The sequence below is a fragment of the Nelusetta ayraudi genome, unplaced genomic scaffold (assembly GCF_046127955.1).
Source record: "Nelusetta ayraudi isolate G7.1 ecotype Tasmania unplaced genomic scaffold, CSIRO-AGI_Nayr_v1 ptg000034l, whole genome shotgun sequence".
Lineage (NCBI taxonomy): Eukaryota > Metazoa > Chordata > Actinopteri > Tetraodontiformes > Monacanthidae > Nelusetta > Nelusetta ayraudi.
This window is the reverse complement of record NW_027466084.1, coordinates 627,501-645,739: the sequence shown is the minus strand read 5'-3', so window position 1 is coordinate 645,739 and position 18,239 is coordinate 627,501. Positions and strand designations below refer to the sequence as shown.

Below are 18,239 nucleotides of genomic sequence, written 5' to 3'. Positions count from 1 at the left end.
AAGTGCAAAAATAAATAAAGTTTGAAGTTGAAGTTAATAATAAAAGTGAGTCGTCACGAATTCGTAGAGGAGGAACACATTCGCATTTAGACAAACACAGTCACGTGTATCACCTCCTAATAGAACCACGCAATGTCTTGTGAACTTTAAAAACCAAGACAGGTCACTCGAGGTCGCTCCTATCCTCCCCGGCGGTTAGCAGCGGTATGCAGCGCAAAAGTGAAAGTCAATGACAGACGAAGAAGAAAACGTGCGCGGAAGATAATGTTCTCGGTAATCGCGCGGACGGAATTTACGGCTCCTGCAGCTGAAACGAAACTTATTGCTGGAGCTTCGGGAGTAGGACGGTGCGGGTGTTTCTTCCGCATAGCGTTGCGTCGCTCTGGTTCGCACGGCGCAGAGATTGTCTGTGCATCTTTCCCTACATCCGGACACTAAATCGCGCGCTTCTAAACTTTCGTGAAGTAAGTGAAGTCCCCCCCCCCGACCCCCTTCCTACACATCTGTTGAAGGTAAGTAGTTGCGCACGATCGCACGTTCACTCCTTCAAAGTCCGTGTTGGCCAGTGCGAAACGCGTTACGCGCAAGCCGATTCTGAGTTTGTTTGCGTGTTTTATCTTAGCCTCAGAGTTTGACGTTTGACATTCACGGTGATACGAACTGATCGCTCAGCGTAACATCAGCCCGTGAGCGAGATGACGTATTAATGAGCGCCTGTGGCCTCTCCATAGTGTTCAAACGATGGACCCCGCCAGACGGACACTAAGGTAGGCCGTGAAAAGTGGAAACATCCCTGCTGTCGTCTTTTAAAAAGAAACAAACAAGCAACTAAGCAGTCATAAGCAATTTTTCTCCTCTTTCAGGGCGGACCCTGAACGTCGGAGTCCCGAGGTACCAACTACTCTGTTGATTTCCTGCTTGCATTTTATTGCAAACTCATGCTCATTTTGTGTGTACGACATGCATTGTCCTAGCTAATAGATTGCGTGGGTTCGTCAATTGGCCTCTGGGAAACCTGAGGTGCAGAATTAGTTGAAAGATTTTTCAGTTTGGAACTTTTGGAAGGTTTTACGTTTAAGATGAAAACCACTGTCCTAGCAGCCCTGGTGAAGATGTTGCTTGGTGTAAATGACACCTTTATGAATTCATTCGGTGAAGGAATCTCCTGCATGGATGTTCAAACCATCCAGCAGATATCCAGTGCAGATATCTTCGGGTCTTCCTGGATGTTCAATAGCTCGTTCGTAGTTGGTGGTTAATTAACTCCCAGTAGAAATAAGGCAAAGTAGCCGAGGATCAGAGTCATTTCTTGCAGGTTTACTGTTAGATGTACAGCAACCCCGGGGTCATCCAAAAATGATCACAGCAAAAGCAAAACAACAACAACAACACCCAATAGTGAACCAACGATGTGACGACGTCCGTGCAGTTTTATAGATTGCAGGCGTGGCAAAACTGCTATCTCCGGTCTTGTGGGCATTCCAAGAATAAGTTGGGGTTTTTTTTTCAGTACAGTGCTCCTGCCAACAGATCACTAATTGATGTCGCAACAGGTGGCACCGCAACGTCTGACGTACTTGCGAGTATTTTTGTACCATTGTCAACTGTGTCCATCCAAACGACAGATTTTCTGGCGTCATTTTTTTTGAATGGTTTATTTTTTCGGCCAACACCAGACAGACACTGAAGTTCAAAACTAGCGCTAAGTGACATGAGCGCGGCACGCCGTAGCTAAATGTTTGCATCTGGTTTTTCGTTGACTCATCCAGTGCAGTTTTTTTTTTTTTTTTTTTAATTCCTTCCAAAGGCGTGATGACGGTCAAACAAGCAGGGCAGATACCAACGGGCCACAACATTTGGGCGGTACTCTTGCATTCCCTTCCACTGTTCTGCTCCTTCCAGGAGTTCATGACAAAGCTGGTGAGCGACCTGCTGAGTAGGGCCAACGACTTCCTCATGGATGAAGATTGGAAGAGAGCGGCGGGGGAGTTCAGCAAAGGCCTGGACATCTGGCACGACGTGAGAGAGAAGAAGATCCACCTGTCCGAGGAGTTGCTGGAGCGGCTGTACGTGGGCCGGGCTGCCGCCTATCACAGCATGGTAAGACGCGTTTTCACCAGCGAGACGGCGCTCCAGTGCTCTGCAAATCAGATTCAACGGCAGGAATTTTTTTTTTCTACTGTTATTAAATATTTTCCTAATTGGAAATACCAGATAGATTGTTGTCCAGATCTGATGAATGAGCCTTGGGATGAAGAACAGGGCCCATTTGTCTCCCACATGGTGGGTCAGGATGGGTCATGGTACTGTTTTTCAATGTGGGTCAAATGGGAAAAAAAGTGTTGAAGGAAAAATTCAGCCAGTCCTAGTTTTGCTGAACGTTGTTTGGGGAAGTAAATGCAACGGGGCTGAAAACATCTGTCACATGTTCACACCAGCGACGACTCTTTCCATTCACTCAAACACGCACACACATCAACATTGACAATGGGAGCGGCCTTTGTTGATCATCAGCTTCAGTCCTTTAGATTCTAGAGTTTCTGATGGACGCAAGCGTTAAAAAGGAAGCACAAATGAATTACAAGTCAGCTTGGAGAGTGAGTGGAAAGAGCCTGTATTTATCTTTTGGAACCTGCGTAGATATAGCAACAGGCTGTTGCTTTGTTTTGGCTGTGGCCGCGGTGCAGCTGTGCACCGCGGCCACAGCTATCGGAGTCGCTTTGCCTTTCACTTGAACTTTGAAAAGCTGTCGTGATGAGCTCAGACGGGCTGGGCGATTTTGGACAAATGTAAAATCCAGATTTTTTTTTCTTTTTCTCTGAAAACATGATTTTCGATTTAATTTTTTTTTTTTTGGTACAACTACAAAAGACAATTGAATAAGTTATTTCAAATATTTTGTCTTTATTTTAACAGAAAAATAACAGCAAAGAAATTTCCCAATTGGGGCATGAAGTTCAACTCAAATATACTGCAAATCCTCATTGGGTTTAGTCAGGTGACAACATTTACAGTCTTCTTGACCAAACAAAGATGAGTCCATTGGGATTCATGAAGTGAGAATCTGACTTTCACCAAACTGCACTTGAAAATGAACAGGTTCTTCATAAACAAAGGTAAAGTTCCCTTTATTTGGGAATAAAGTGAAAACTTAAGAACCAAACACAAATGAATCCCCCTGTGGATAAAGGGACAACCTTGACTGACACTTTCAAAATAAAAGGTTGTTCTATCATCTCGAACAACGATGAATGAAGAAAGTGCAAAACTTTCACATTTTATAAAAGAAGTCGCACAAGCATGCAAGAGGAAAATCGATTGTCAGATTTGCTGTGCGATTACTCGATTTAAAATCGAGTAATCGCACAGCGGTGCTCTCAAGTAAAACGTTCACAGTGCCTCAGCGAGGAAATTGCATCTGCTCTTGCCACTCGACACAGAGAGTGAGGTTTGTTTACTTAAATGCTTCTGGTGGTGGGATTAACCTTCCCAGGCCCAGGCCCCTCTACTAAATCACTAGGATGTTTTTATTGTTGGTACCAGATTCCTGAGCTTAAAACCCAGCACTCTGAAGACAGAGGTGTAGGAGGAGAAAGGTTGAGTTGTCTACACTAAGCTATTCAAATTAAAATCATTGTGAAAATACAGAATTCAACGTCTTTATGGAAAGGTAATGCAGAATTTAACTCAGTTTTGTGTTCGCTCGCATTTTTCATACGTCTCTCTCCAGGGGAAGTACGACCGGGGCATAAGGGACTGCGACAATGCCCTGACGGCGTGCAAGGAAAGTCGGCAGGCCCTGCACAGGAAGGCGCTGTGCTTGAAGGAACTGGGGAGGTACAGGGAGGCCTACGACTGCATCACAGACTCTCTGCTCATCTCTCGACTGGTAAAGAGACCGGCCATCATACTGTGTGCTCCTTCTCCGACTGAGTATATGTGGCTCATTTTTTTTTTTTTTTTTTTAATGCATTTGGATTATGGGATGTTATAATTGTCGGCCAAACTTGGAGCAGAAGCTACAAAGTCTCGACTTAGGAGTAAATATCTGCTGTCATGTAAGATAGTTTGATGTTTGCAAATCAGCTCTAGGTTGATGTTGAAGACACAGACCTTCACTGGTGTGCACTTGACGCTCTTGCAGAAGCTGATTTATATATTTTTTTAAACGCATGTTCACAGGACAAGAATGTGAATGAGCTGGCGCAGGAGCTGGCCGTCTATCTGGGCCTGAAAAACCACAATTCTACAGGGGTAAGTTAAATGACTTTACTTTAAAGCGGCAATGCACTTTTTTGTCGTTCACTTCATAAGGACAGGATTGAAACAGACAGAGAGGGTGCATGATGTGACACTCTTCCCTTAGAAGAAATGACAACCTCGCATACCAATTTCTATTACCTTGCATATGACAATGATGAAAACCACTTATTGCCCCTTTAAACCACCTTGTTTTTCTCTCTAAATGCTACCACATGCAGCTTTTTCGCTCTTAATGCTCATTATTCCACCTGTGTCTGCTGCTTCACGTCTTCTGTTTTCTTTGACAGGAAACGGAAGTAAACATGAACGTAGAAGCCATCAAGGTCAGTCCTATTAACAGCATATGCATGACAGCGTATATGAAAGTTCCTCTGAGTGCACTGGGGGTTGTCTTCTCTTTCAGGTGCCCGCCGCTCATGCGGAAAATGGTTTGAATCCTCTGCATGGCATTCCACCTGGTGAGATTTTTATTCTTTTTTAAATTTTTATTCAAACCACTGAGTTTACGAACCAGAATCTATCGTAATAATACGATTAATACTATATATATATATATATATATATGTATATATATATATATATATCAAATGAACAGTGATGTGAGAGCAACATGATGGTTAAACTGCTTGCAGCAAAGGTTTTGTTTGTTTTGCCCCTTTTAAAGTAGCATCTAAATAAGTTCCTTCCTGCTTTCCTTCAGTAAGTTTTCCCAGCATGCCCCGGGGCACCATTCCCTCGACAGCTCCTTTGTCCCCCACAGCTCCCGACTCACTGGACTATCTGGACGACTTTGAGCTGATCGGAGACGACTTGGACAGTCTGCTTGACTCCGTCCCGAATGGGCAGGATGAAACTGAGGTACCAATCAGTTTGGTTTTTTTTTGTTTTTGTTTTTTTTTAACCTGCAGACTCCAAGCTTCTTCACTGACCGTAGGACAAAAGGCATCTTTGGCCATAGAGTGCTTCATTGAAACTGATGAATTAACTTATTTATGAAACATTCCAGAAGCTTGATTAGCACGGAGCAACACCACAGATCACTTCTTTTTCTGCTGGTTCTTACCTTTAATTTTATATTCAGCTGCCACTAGAGGGAGCAATTCTCCCAACTCCACATCTCTGCACAATCGATTGTCAGACATGCAACAGGTTTCTTTATCCTGGCTGCCTTGTTTATGGCCTCTTCAAAGCATGTACAAGGTTTAAGTGTTTTCACAGGAGGCTGCAAACAGAGGGCTAAATCGACTACTTCCTGATCATTCAGAGTTGATCAGAGGTGATTAATGGTGCGAGGCGGCTGGATTGACGTTATGACGGGAAAACTAATTTTCATGTTATATGGTGATATTTTAAGTGACAGCTGGTCGGAGCTCTTTTAATGCAAACGAGTGGCCTTCCTAGGATTGATACCCGGGACTGTTGGAGTGCTCTAATGCCATCGTTGCTTGCAACAGAAAAAACACATCATGAGCAAAGAGTACTTAAAACCCTCCCGCCTTAAATGGAAATTGAGTGTCTGTTTTTTTTTCTCTTGCGTCCCAACGCCTGTTTCCAGATCTCACTTCCTTTCACGATGTCCAATTCCGGATTTCCGTTGCCAACACCCCAACTGCCCCCAACCTTCTTCCAATCCTCCGTCGGCCTTCTCAACTCCCTGGATGCCATTTCGGGCGGTAGTGCCAAACCTGCAACACTGGACACACTGGACACATTGGACACTCTGGACGACTTGGACGACTTGGACGACCTGGTCGACCTGGGCGACCATTCATACTCTGCAAACGGAGGCGGGGCCGTCTCACTGGGAGCGCTGGATACTCTAGACCACATGGATTGCCTGGATGAATTTCCCAAGACGAAGCCGAGTGTGTGTGAGTGAGTCCACATCATAACTGCATAAACTGGGGGGATGGGTGATGTGTATTTTGGGATAAATGAATACGATGATGATGTAGGTGGTTTGAAATCCGTGGAGCACCTTGACTGCCTTGACGTTCTGGAGCCGTTCCCCTCAGAGGAAGTACCGTTTGGAGAAACAGGCAGGAAACCCTCTTGTCCTCTGTTTGAACAATCACTGATTTTAAACGTCCAGTGTGTGTGTGTGCGTGTGTGTGTGTGTGTGTGTGTGTGTGTGTGTGTGTGTGTGTGTGTGTGTGTGTGTGTGTGTATGTACGTATATATATATATATATATATATATATATATATATATATATATATATATACATACACAGTATATGTGTACAGTACAGTATATGTGTACACATGTATATATATTTAATATATGTGTATAATATATGTATGTGTGTATATATGTGTATGTATGTATGTGTGTGTGTGTGTGTGTGTGTATATATATATATATGTGTACACATGTATATATATTTAATATATGTGTATACTATATGTATGTGTGTATATGTAAGTGTATATATATATTTATATATATATGTTTGTATATATCTATCTAAACACACATACAGAGATATATCTCTACATATGGCAAGCAAGGGAGGGTGAATCAAAGAGTGCTGCACTCTAAAATATGACCACTTGATGTCCCTGTTTCTTCTGATCAAATCTCCAAACATTACACACTTGACCTTTAAGTGGATATGACGGCTTTCTGAAACATTATTGTCGCGCTGCAGGAACCAACGGTGGTTGGCTCTCTGGTCGTCCCTCAGCTCCTGCAAGCCGTCGCAGTAGCTCATCATCTGCAGCGCAGTCACCCAGGAGCGCCAACAACAACGTAAGGCCTCCTGGCTTTGGAGTCCCGCCGAATTGGGACTTTTTGCCGTTTTATGACACTTTTGACCGAAACCTTTGTCACGCCACCAAAGGAGAGAAACGGCCAGGAGCTGGTTGCAGTGGCGAATCCCCTGTCCACCACGCACGACTTCTTGCAGACCTGCTCCCAATGTTTCTTCCTGAAAGGTATTTCCAACTCTCTTGTGCGTCCTCCTTCAGTTTCCGCCGCTGTCAGTGTGTAGTTTGTTGTTTATTGCTGATCCACAAAGGACAAAAAACATTGCAGGTTGAAAATGAAGAAAGTTTAAATGTCGTCAAAGTTTTCACCACAGTCTGCCTCTTCCTTTACTCACCTTTTTCTCAGGCCGAGGGACGGACTCTTTTGCTCACAAGCCAGACCTTGTCCACGACTGCAAGCAAGACATTCTGTTGTGTCGGCGAAAGACGCAGCCTCCCTCCGAGTGGACCAGGGTGCGACCCATTCCCAGGTGGATGGGCTTCACTGGGCCGTATAAGCTCTGCAAGGGTACGAATTTGCCAGTAGCATGGCTGATTAACATTGAGAGTTGCTCGTTTTTTGATTCGTTTATTTGATAGTTTGTTTCTATTTAAATTTAAATTTTTATTTTTCTCATAATGCAGTCAAGTTTTTGAACAACTCAAGTGTTTGGGATATGTTTTGGATTAAGAATCATCATTTATTCCCCCTTAACATGTACCGTATGTGTCTCCACTAATTTGTGGGTTGGACATCCCTCGAAATAAGAAAAGTCCAAACTGTCTATTCACACTTCTCAGAAAGTCAGTATTCTGTGATGTCACCAAGGGCACAGATACCTTACTAATACCTTTTTCTAAGCTAGTGACAACACTCTCGATTTAAAAGGTACACCAAGGTATACATTTTTAGCAAGCTGCTGCAAACAGAGGGCTAAATATGATGTTCTCCGTCATAACAGCATTTTCTCTCCTTATTTTTGGATAATTATGGATTACAAGCATTATCGTGCCACTGGAGTCTGGGATGAAAAAAAAAGATGGGTATCATGTGGTACAGTTTACAACCTATGCCAAAAAGATGGTCTGTTTTACTTCGTACCAGACAAGCCGAATGGCCTGTGCAAGTACGGGGAGGACTGCAACTTTGCCTTCAACCAGCTGGAGATCGACGTCTGGACAGAAGAGAGGAACGGGAGGCTGGACAGGAAGCGGCTCTTTGAAACGGCCGCTCTGAAGATGGACCCCGTGAACAACATCAAGCACCTCCTGCAGGACCACAGTGGCGAGTACGTCTTCCTCTGTCAGGTCAGTGCGCTTGCCCACACGAAATTATTAATTGTTACGTACTTATTGTTACATTTTTGAAATGAGTGTTTAAAAAGTGTTTGTGTCATGTGTGTTTGTAGCCGCATTCAGACTGCCAGCCAAACTCTGATTTTCAGCCCATCCAGATTGAAACCGGATGGCTCTTTTGTAGTGTGAACGGTCAGAAATCACATGAAATCCCATTTTTGTAAAACTGATTGAAACCACATCGGTTTTGACTGTCCGTGATGCCAGATCCCATTTGGTCACTTGCTGAAAACACTGTGGACAGTCAGCCCTGAAATTAGAGATGGAATCAGATTTGAATCGGATTCGCCTGCAGTCTGAACGCAGCTATATGTCACTTTATATGCGTTCTGCACATGGCAAACAAAGCAAATAAAATTACACTTTTTCATTTAGGAATGCTTTGACAGTGAGCCAAGGATCATCAGTGAGCGCTGCAAAGACGGACACACTTACTGCAGCAACGCGAGAGCCCGCCACACTTTTGACGCCAACAAGTGAGCGTGTGGACGTTTAAACCCCCGTCCTCATCTTGTGACTCGTGCCCCTCCTTAATAGACTAATTATTAATCTCTTAATTTTTCATTGTTCAGGTGCCTGGTGTTTGTGGCGAAGGGCTACAGAGAAAACCACACCAAGGTCCGCTCCTTGAGCGTCCTGTGCCAGATGTACATGTGCCGCAATATCCGCCACGGCTGCCTGAAAGAGGACGAGTGCATCTTCGCCCACTCCTTCATCGAGCTCAAAACCTGGAGGGTGCAGCATGACACAGGTGAAGACATGACGCGGCAGTGGCAAAACCACCTTGATAGGTTCAAGTCTTCGGGAATGTAAACGGCCCGAAGGTGCAATGACTTTAATGTGCAGAGCTCTACAAGTTAATGAAAGTATCTGTGTTTTTTAGTCTTTTTAAACACAAATTTGAGCTGGCAAAGTCTCATACTGTTCAAACATGACATTCAAGCAACAAAACTATGTTTTTAAGGAACCAGTGTTCATTTTGACAGCAGAATTTGATTTAGTTTTTGTCATAGTCTTTTGACTAAAATGTGTTATTTAGTTTTAGTCGTAATTTAATCATCATTAATTATCAATTGTTTTAGTTTTAGTTGACTAAATGTCATAATCAGTTCAGTTGACTAGAATTACAACAGATTTAGTCGATTCCTGATATCTTGGCGCCACAGTTTTTAGAAAGTCTTTCATTTTCTTTCATATCAAATGTGAGGTACGTCCAAATGTCCTGTGGCCTCTTCCTCCCCCGGTGTTGACATCGGGTCTCAAACTGGTCTGTCCCAGATAATCTCGTCGACGGAAATGTCAATACACCTCGTCATCGTCAGAGTCCTTGTAAATGGATTTTTATTTAGTTTTCCTCTTGTTTTAGTCCGAAATAAAGGTCTTTGACGATAACTATGACGAAAAAGTTTCTTCAACAAAATGAACACTGTAAGGAACAAAGTTGAATTACTACAACTGAACATCTAAATCGAGAAACAATAAAGGGCCTGACAATTTTTTATGTTGTTCTTTTGTAAAACCGTACATTTGTAACTTGATGGATGACAATAGTAACTATATTTATGCGTTGATCCTTCAGCTTTCATTTCCTGCCCTGATCGTCATGGAATTGGAACAAGTTGTTTTTTGTTTTCTCAGGCATCAGCCACGATGAAATCGTGAAACTGTCTTCAAAGTATCGCGTTAGCTCGAGTCACAGCTCGTGCGAACGGAAGGAAAACAAGGTGAATTCAAACATATCCATCTTCTTTTTTCAGCGTCTGGTTCTCCACAAAACGTTAAGTGACACGTTGGAGCAGCGACACAGCAGAACCATACTCAACCGTCTGATTTTCTAACATGACTGTTAATGGATTGAAATGCTTCAGGTCAGACTAACTGATGCGGATTTCTCCATTTTGATTTAAGAAGCTGCCCTACGGCGAGATGAATAAAGCCAAAGGAAGTGCAGGAGGCGGTTTGAATCTGAAGCTGAAGTTCGTCTGCGCTCAGTGCTGGCGGGGCGGCCTGACCAACGAGCCGGACGAAGCGCTGCAGTACTGCAGTGCAAAGGCCAGACACGCGTGAGTGATTGACGCCGTGAGAAGGCTGCACTTTGCCCACACGACTCGGCTGCAAACCACTGGGGGCCCGCTGGGTCTGAGATTTGCACGGTCGCTTTTGACCTTTTGCCCTCTGCTACTCTTGTCTTCTCCCGGCGACCCTCAGATGGACTCGAGACAGATGGTTACTGCTGGTCAGATCATCCGAGAAGAGTCGATGGCTTCCGGTCCGACCTATACCACATTCCAAGAACTTCCCTTTGCACTACGATGTAGGTTTGGCCTCCTCTCCTCTGCTTCATTTTTTTTTCCCCACAATGATGTGCAAACGAAAATGTTTATGCCAGCCTCTAAACCAGATGTGTCAAACTCTGGCCCACGGGCCAAATTTGGCTCGCAGTGTCATTATATTTGGTCCGCAAGGCAATACAAAGTCACGACTCGAGCTGCTGGCCCGCTATTACACAGCACGTGTACCGCTAATATTACAAATTCCACAATCCTCTGCTCAATGACGACAGGAAGTTCATTGAAGAATATTATTATTATGACTTTATTATTAGTTTATTGTTATTTTACTTTTAAATGTATTATTAGCCCGTGGAAAAATGTTACTGTTGGAAAATTTAAATCAGCAGGCTGCAAATAATAACCAGGCGTACAATTTATTTCTACATTCAATTTATTTATTTGGAGTTTTTTAATTTGAAATTCAATTTTGCATGTGTGCAATATGAATTTATTTTCTTGTGTAGCATTAAGCTTTGCTTGTTCCACATTCAGGTGGAAGCAAAACTTGTTTGAGTCCATATAAAAAGGTTCACAAGATTTTTTTCAATCAATATTGATGTCGGACCGAGACTTTGTCCAAGTTTTAAATTTTGGCCCCTCTGAAATTTCATTGATCACGTCGTCATCCGCAACCTCGACAGGCTGCGGATCATTTGCAAAATAAATGACTGCTCCGTTCATTTCAGAACTTGAATTAAAAACAGACAGAGGACACAGCCCTGCTGTGAACGGAGAACGGCGGCGGCTGAAAGAACACGTGGCAAATTTTTAGATTGAATTTGCGTTTGGTTCTTCTCCCGGCAGATATGTCACCACATTTTGGAGAAGAAGAAATGCAGCTACTCCCCTTGCACCTACGCTCATAGCCAAGAGGAGAAGGAGCTGTGGACGTACATGAAGAACACAAACTGTGAGTTCTGTCGCAGATGTTACAAGTTGATCGATGTGGGAACTGAATGTAAGTTTATCGTCGATCCAAATGCCAAGATAATTATATTCAGAGGCTTTTTTGATTTGGGAACCATGTTGAGTGAGGATGTGAAAATTTGAGCATGTGTTACCAGAATTTGAGAAGAGCATCCATTTAGTTTTATGTGAGTTCAGGGTGAGTTTAAGATGAATAATTGCTGTCTGAAGAGTATTGAAAGAGGCTTGCTGGTTTGTTATGGCTAATTCAGGAGAGTTAGCGATGCAATATAAGATTGTATCATCTGCGTATAAATGAGAAAAGCAATAATAATGATGAAAAAATGTTCTATAATATTTAACGTGTAGTTATATATAATGTGAAGAGGACAGGGCCCAAAACTGAACCTTGTGGCACACCTTTTTTTTTGACCGCACTCCCTCTTTTTTTTTTTCATTCATTTATTTAATTTTTGTCTGTGTTTGCGCCCGCAGTGCTGGACATGCAGCAGATGTACGACATGTGGCTGGACAACCGGCAGTCGGGTGAAGCGACAGCCACGCCAGCAGCGTCTGCCGTCGAGAAGAAAACCATCATCATGCCCACCGATTACCCCGAGCCACAAGTGGGCGCCTTATCTTTCGTTGTTCACTTGCAGTTCAGTATGTGAAACTCAGTCCTAAAGACGCCACCGTTAACCAAGAAGTGTCCTCTCGTTTCAGAACGCCTTCTACTGCCATCTGTGCGGCAGGCACAGTAATGGCGAGCGACAGTGGCAGAGGCACATCTCCACCGAGAAGCACAAGGACCGAGTGTTCAGCTGCGAGGGGGAGGAAGAAGCTTTAATGTGGAGCCACCGTTTTCCTGGCAGAAGCTTTGAACTTTGCCCAAAGTAAGGATTTTTTTTTTTTTTTTTTTTATGAGACCAGAACTTAGATTTTACATTCTTACATTCAGAGTGAGGGGGCAACTCTGAATGTAAGGCAGGATTGGAGGGATTCAGGGACAGCAAAAAAAAAACAAAAACCCTAAAAACCCTTACAACACAACAATACACATGAAGCACAAGAAAATAAAATTAGCTATTAACATATAGACATATTTGTATGCAAAAATCTGCACTCAGTTACCAGTCTGGATAAAAAGGACTGCTAATAAAACATAACTTGAATGTAAATATAAATAAATAATTAAAAAAATATTTTGTAAGAACCTATTATATTTGAGGTCATTTTATTCTGACAGTATTTCATTTTTCTCAGCTGATGAGCCCATTCTAGTTATAATCTCACTAGCGTTGGAATACAAGATATTTTTTGAACCGAATGAAAAAGCTCATCATTAAAATCTTTCTCAACAGGTCAGAGGATGGCTGCTCTGATGGCGTGAGCTGCGACTTCGCTCACGGTCAAGAGGAGCTGCAGGAGTGGATAGTGAGGCGGGACTTCCTGCGACAGAAGCTAGCCAAAGCTAGGGAAGACATGCTCGTCATGCCCGATGACTTTTATTTTGGCAAATACAACTTTTTAATTCAGGATTGAGTGGATGTATTTTTCATCCTCTTTAGCCATATTCTTTTGTTATGTTATTCTCAGTTTTTGCATTTGGGCACAAATAGCCCAAATGAGCCAAATACATGTGTTCATTTAGCAGGCTGGTGGGAAGTGGATGTTTTTGAGGTAGTCAGGTGGGTCTTACAAATATTGTTCTGCAGGGTAATAACGAGGAGGTATAATGTGAAAGTAATAAATAAAAAAGAAATATATATAACTTGGAAATTGCTTCTCAAAGTTCAAATCTTCAACAAAATAAAAGTCTTAAAGTTTTAAACTCAAACAAAGACTCAAGCTTGTGTATTTTATGAGGATGTTTTTACTTACTCTGCTGTATACTCCAAAAAGAAATGCATAATACGAGAAAATAATTACGGTTTAGTCATACTTTTCAAAATGCAGCCACCAAGGGCGCCATCTTGTGGTACAAGCCTCGAAGTGCACGTCGGACACTAGTAAAAATAAAATTATTATTGAGAAAAATAAAAAGAAAAGAAACAATTCCGTTACCTGTCAAAAGCAAGATGATAATAAAGACAATGATTCTTTCGCCTTCATTAAATACACGCGAAACTACCGGGGTTGTCGCGTGAGCTCGCGTAAACTGATCGAGACGCCAACGAGACGCCTCGCTCGGAAAATGCGCTTCAAAGTGCGCACGCACCGCAGACGCGCCGGAGATCCTGGGAGATGCTGCTGGCAAAACGTCTGCGTCACACACACACACACACACACACACACACACAAATATACAGCAAAACAATCTTAACGTAAACATAATTTTACTGATAAACTAAAACATAGGCAGATATAACCTTAAGAATTTGAAACCATGAATTTTCTGTGCAATGATAAGCATACATGAACATGGGAACATGTTGACCCATTTAATCCTCTTTCTTTCCTTCGTTCTTTCTTTCTCTTTCTTTATCACTGTTCTGAATTAATATGTTTTCCTATTATATAGTTATAGGCGGATCTTTTTTTTTGACTTGGTCATTTTAAAAGTAGCTCGCATGTTGAAAAAGTGTGAGCACCCCTGACCTACATGTTTTGTTCAAGTGCACCTTAAGCATTCATAATTTGTACCGACGTGTATTTGGTTGTGTTTGTCCATCATCGTTATTGTTGTTATTATTTCTTTCATCGACGTCGTGGAAGACAATAGTATGGGAAAATAAGAGGAGAAAAACAACATGAAAAAATGGCGTGCCGGTGTTGCGTCTCTCCGATTTAACCGGTCTCCCTGAAGAAACAGCCGCAGATGTGTTGCGTCGTCACGAATACACAAACATGCACAACATATTACCGGCGATTTAAAAGTCGCAGCCCACATCTACCACAGCGCAAGGAAGTGAGCACTGCGACATAGAAAAAAAGAAGAAAAAAAAAACAACAACAACAACAACAACAACAACAAAAAAAAAGGAAATGTGAAATAATTTGCGTCTAGCTGGACGTATATCACCTGACCCCCTCCCGTGAGTCACCGAGACTCACAACAGGCTCGGTATTAGTAAATACATGTTGGAATGGTGGCCATCGCCTTTGTGTGTTGGACCTGTTTCTAACTCTAGCGCCGCCCCCTGGATCTCGTGTTGCGCTGTGAAACTACCTGGCTCCTCTGCTCCGCACGTGCGGTCGTGCGTGGAGGGAAAATGTGCTCCCGACGAACCAAAGGCTTGTTGTGGTTGTGCCTAGGACGGCCCGCCCCCTCGCGTGTCATTTGGCCGTGCGGTTTGACTGACGGCTGCGCGGCCCAGTGCCGTCAGCCCAGTAGGATTCCAGAGGGCTCGGTCTCTGCTCTGATTAGCATACAAGTTGTTTGGACACATGCAGCCGTCCCCGTGATGTGACCTACCGCAAAGTTGTTTGAAAAAGTGACTAGAAGTCGGCAGCAGACTCTGACTCAGAGGATATTCACTCCTGTCGAGGTTCCACTCGAGTCGGGCTTCTTTCTCAGATTGCTATCGATAGTTTTTGTTTTTTTACCGCATCCTTTTACTCGTCCAACATGTCAACGGCGAACCAACTCCTCGGGGAGAGAAGCGACGTCCCTGACCTCCTGAGGTCTTTGGCTGACTACCCCTTCTCCTTCCCTCTCTTCGAAGACACAGGTAAGCCAGTTTATTAGCTTTCTTCATGCAGAAGAAGATCCTCGAAACACGTCTTTAGTCTGTTTATCTGTTTATATGCCGAACACATTCGTAGGGAAACTTTTTTTTAGGGGGTGCGTGTGGAAGGAAGTGCGCACTTTCGATAGCAACAACAACTTGACATGTCATATCCAGTTATAAAGATACATGACCTGTGTATGCATGACACGAATTGAAGTAATCATGCTGTCTGGCTGCTCAGCTGCTTGTGAAGGATTTTTTTTTTTTTTTTTAATTATTATTGACAGATGTCCAAGTAGCCGTTTATATGTTGATTTGAATGTATAAAAATGAAGCAGTCCTATTTGTCACTTTGTTTTCAAGTTCACCTGTCCCTAAAGGCAGTTTAATGCCAACTGGATGAATACCCATGTACATACACACAGACAGACAGCAGAGTGAACACATCATTAAACTGTAGAAATAAGTAATATGAAACGCAGACTAGAGACAGTAATACTATAATCGCAACACATCACAGCCTTCAAGTCAGATTTCCATCTGTTAGTTTTGAAGGACATACCACTGCATTCTCAAAAAGGAACCGTGGTTGCAAGGCAGATCCAGGCTTATTGGAACGAGGGGTTGTGCTCTCTTAAGAATTCAAACTGCGCCTAGTGATCAAAGGCAGCGAGCTGCTCTGTATCAGCAAACTGCATGAAGAAAATGCTGACAGCCAAAAGACGGGCAGCCTCCAAAGTGATGCAATGGCACTGAAACACTCCACTCTCGGGGTGGCGTCACAATAGATACTCGGAGCGCTTGTCTTTTTTGTGATTTACGTCTATTGCTCTATTTGTCACCGCTGTTATTGCTACTGTTTTGAATATTAGTCCTCATTTAACCTAAGATGCACACACACATAGGAAACGTAGGTCGAGTTTAACACAGAGATGAAAGTGGTATATTGCAGAATACATTTACAGACCACATCCATGACTCCAACTTCTGCTCTTTGTGTACCACCTATTTTGGGATGGTCCTTCAAAATGGGTGTGCAAGGCCTCTCCATCTTGCCATCCTGCTGTCACTTGGTCGAGAACCAGTGTCAATAGCAGTAAATGTGTGACCTGTGAAAGCATGTTTCCGATGGCAGGTGGAAATCCGTTCTTGGGCAGGTTTTGAGGGCTGTACATGATCCCCTTCAGATAAATGGATGCACTTGCTCAGTTGGGAAGAACATAGCAGTGGGAATTGGAATTGGAGTATCTTCATTACTTCATTTAGGAATTAATATTATTGGTGATTTTGCAATAAATCCACCCAGTTTATATGCCAAAACTGTTGTTGATGGCCGTTTTGTGTTTTGCCTATCAGTATGCTTAAACATTCATGGCGTGTCAATGGCAAGTGAAAGCAATCCTTTGCAATTCTAGAAGAAACGCGCGCGCGCACAGCTTCTCAATTAACGAGACAAAAGTATAATTGCATTACTGCATGCTCAATTTCCACACAAGCCATCATAAGGGTTGGATACCATTCTTGAACTTGTGTGCTTCAGTAAGATAGGTTTTTTGGTCTGATTAGATGGAAAAAGCCAGAGTAGAACTCCTCCTAACCCTCGACCTTGACCCTTCATGGGTCAATTTTGTTCTCAATAAGTTTCTTGTTTCACCAGTAAAGCACTTTTCCATGTGTAACTGAGTTTTTTTTTTAAGTGGTGCCGTTTTATTCAGATTGCCTAACAAGAGCAACTTCCTATAGTCAAGAAGATGAAGTACTCTTCTCACTTTCAATATTCCTACATCGTATTTGAAATTATTCAACAAACGTACAATATTCATTTAGAAAAAAAAATGGTAGTGCTTAAATTATGCTAATATCGGTATTATGTATCTGGTGTGATGCTTAGTGCCAAACTTAGGGTTGCAAACAAATGCATCTATTTATCAGGTGTTATACCAAAAGGACATGCAGTATTTCAATGATTTTGAAAAGTCCGGAGAGGTGGAAGCTAATGTAAATACCAAACCGGGTTCCAAAAAAACTTGCAGCGCTTGCTTGTAACCAATTTGGAATTGGATCCACCAATTTTGTAACACGCATGACAACCGTTTAGCGTCTAAACATTTCAAATCACATTTGGAAGGTGTCTGTTTTCTGCAGTGAACAATTCAGACGCATTACAATATCAGGAGAAGAAAAACAAACTGATAGGACATTTGCATGCCAAGTTTTTTTTTTTATGTTATAATATTAGATCAGTTTATGTATTTGTAAAGAGAGAAGTGTCATTGGCGGGGTCTGGCAAATCAATGATAACTGAAACATCTGGAGCATAAACATTGTATTATCGGCTCCTTTTGTTCTCTGCATGAGGATGAAAACATCTGGCTTCTTCTTCGACGATGTGTTCACACCGGCTACACAGCGCCTTAGTTTGTTATGTGGTTACTTGATCCGGATTTGACTTAAAAACAACAACAACAACAACAACAACACATTGGTGTGGTATTTGCACATCGTGTTCCCGAACCGCCCCCCGAAAAAAAACATCGAGCTGGAGACAGTCGCGTGCCGTATAGTCGCGCGTGCACAGAAACGTGAGAACTTCTCACGTATTTATTTATTTTTTTAAATTATTATAATTAACTGCGTGTGTATGGTGTGGTGTGGGAAAACTCCAGTTTAACCAGTGAACCACGGTAATATTAACGAAGCGAAGTGCTTCGACTTGTATTGAAACGTTATACAGACGCTTCGTCGTGCTTCTCGGTTCAGGGGACTGAACGAAACGGTTGTTCTCTCGAGCAGCAACTGCACGCACGCACGCACGGGGCGCGTGGCCGCTGTTTCAGCTCGCACTCGGAGCGGAGCCCACGTGCGCAGCAGTGTGTGTAAGCCACGCCCATCGACAGCTTGTACTTTCACGTGAGCGAGTAGGGGCGGGGGGCACGTGTTTGGCCACGAGTGTACTGTGCTGT

At 42.9% G+C, this 18,239-nt stretch overlaps 2 protein-coding genes across 7 annotated transcripts in view; both read left to right on the top strand.

Annotated features, from left to right (window-relative positions):
• The first annotated feature begins 258 nt into the window (after positions 1-258).
• LOC142892245 (zinc finger CCCH domain-containing protein 7B-like) lies at positions 259-13,631 on the top strand. 6 transcript variants are annotated; one of them, XM_076032244.1, is made up of 24 exons: positions 259-464; positions 631-767; positions 864-891; positions 1,903-2,100; positions 3,731-3,889; positions 4,183-4,254; positions 4,551-4,586; positions 4,667-4,721; positions 4,964-5,121; positions 5,819-6,134; positions 6,219-6,302; positions 6,914-7,014; positions 7,106-7,199; positions 7,378-7,539; positions 8,116-8,318; positions 8,742-8,842; positions 8,939-9,117; positions 10,005-10,090; positions 10,275-10,429; positions 10,575-10,680; positions 11,504-11,609; positions 12,101-12,231; positions 12,329-12,498; positions 12,967-13,631. In XM_076032244.1, the coding sequence occupies exons 2-24, from the start codon at positions 742-744 to the stop codon at positions 13,145-13,147; spliced, it is 2,907 nt and encodes a 968-aa protein (XP_075888359.1). In that variant the 5' UTR covers positions 259-464; positions 631-741; the 3' UTR covers positions 13,148-13,631. The 6 variants fall into 6 exon arrangements, with proteins under 6 accessions (XP_075888359.1, XP_075888360.1, XP_075888362.1 ...); XM_076032245.1 differs by lacking the exon at positions 259-464 and adding an exon at positions 498-512 and having other exon boundaries at positions 629-767; XM_076032247.1 differs by lacking the exon at positions 259-464 and having other exon boundaries at positions 590-767; positions 6,950-7,014.
• Positions 13,632-14,972: 1,341 nt separating this feature from the next.
• Positions 14,973-18,239, top strand: part of tefb (TEF transcription factor, PAR bZIP family member b) — an 11,382-nt gene continuing 8,115 nt past the window's right edge. Inside the window, exon 1 of the mRNA XM_076032252.1 lies at positions 14,973-15,276. Coding sequence (XP_075888367.1) covers positions 15,174-15,276 — 103 coding nt within the window. The 5' untranslated portion in view covers positions 14,973-15,173. The remainder of the gene's footprint in view (positions 15,277-18,239) is intronic.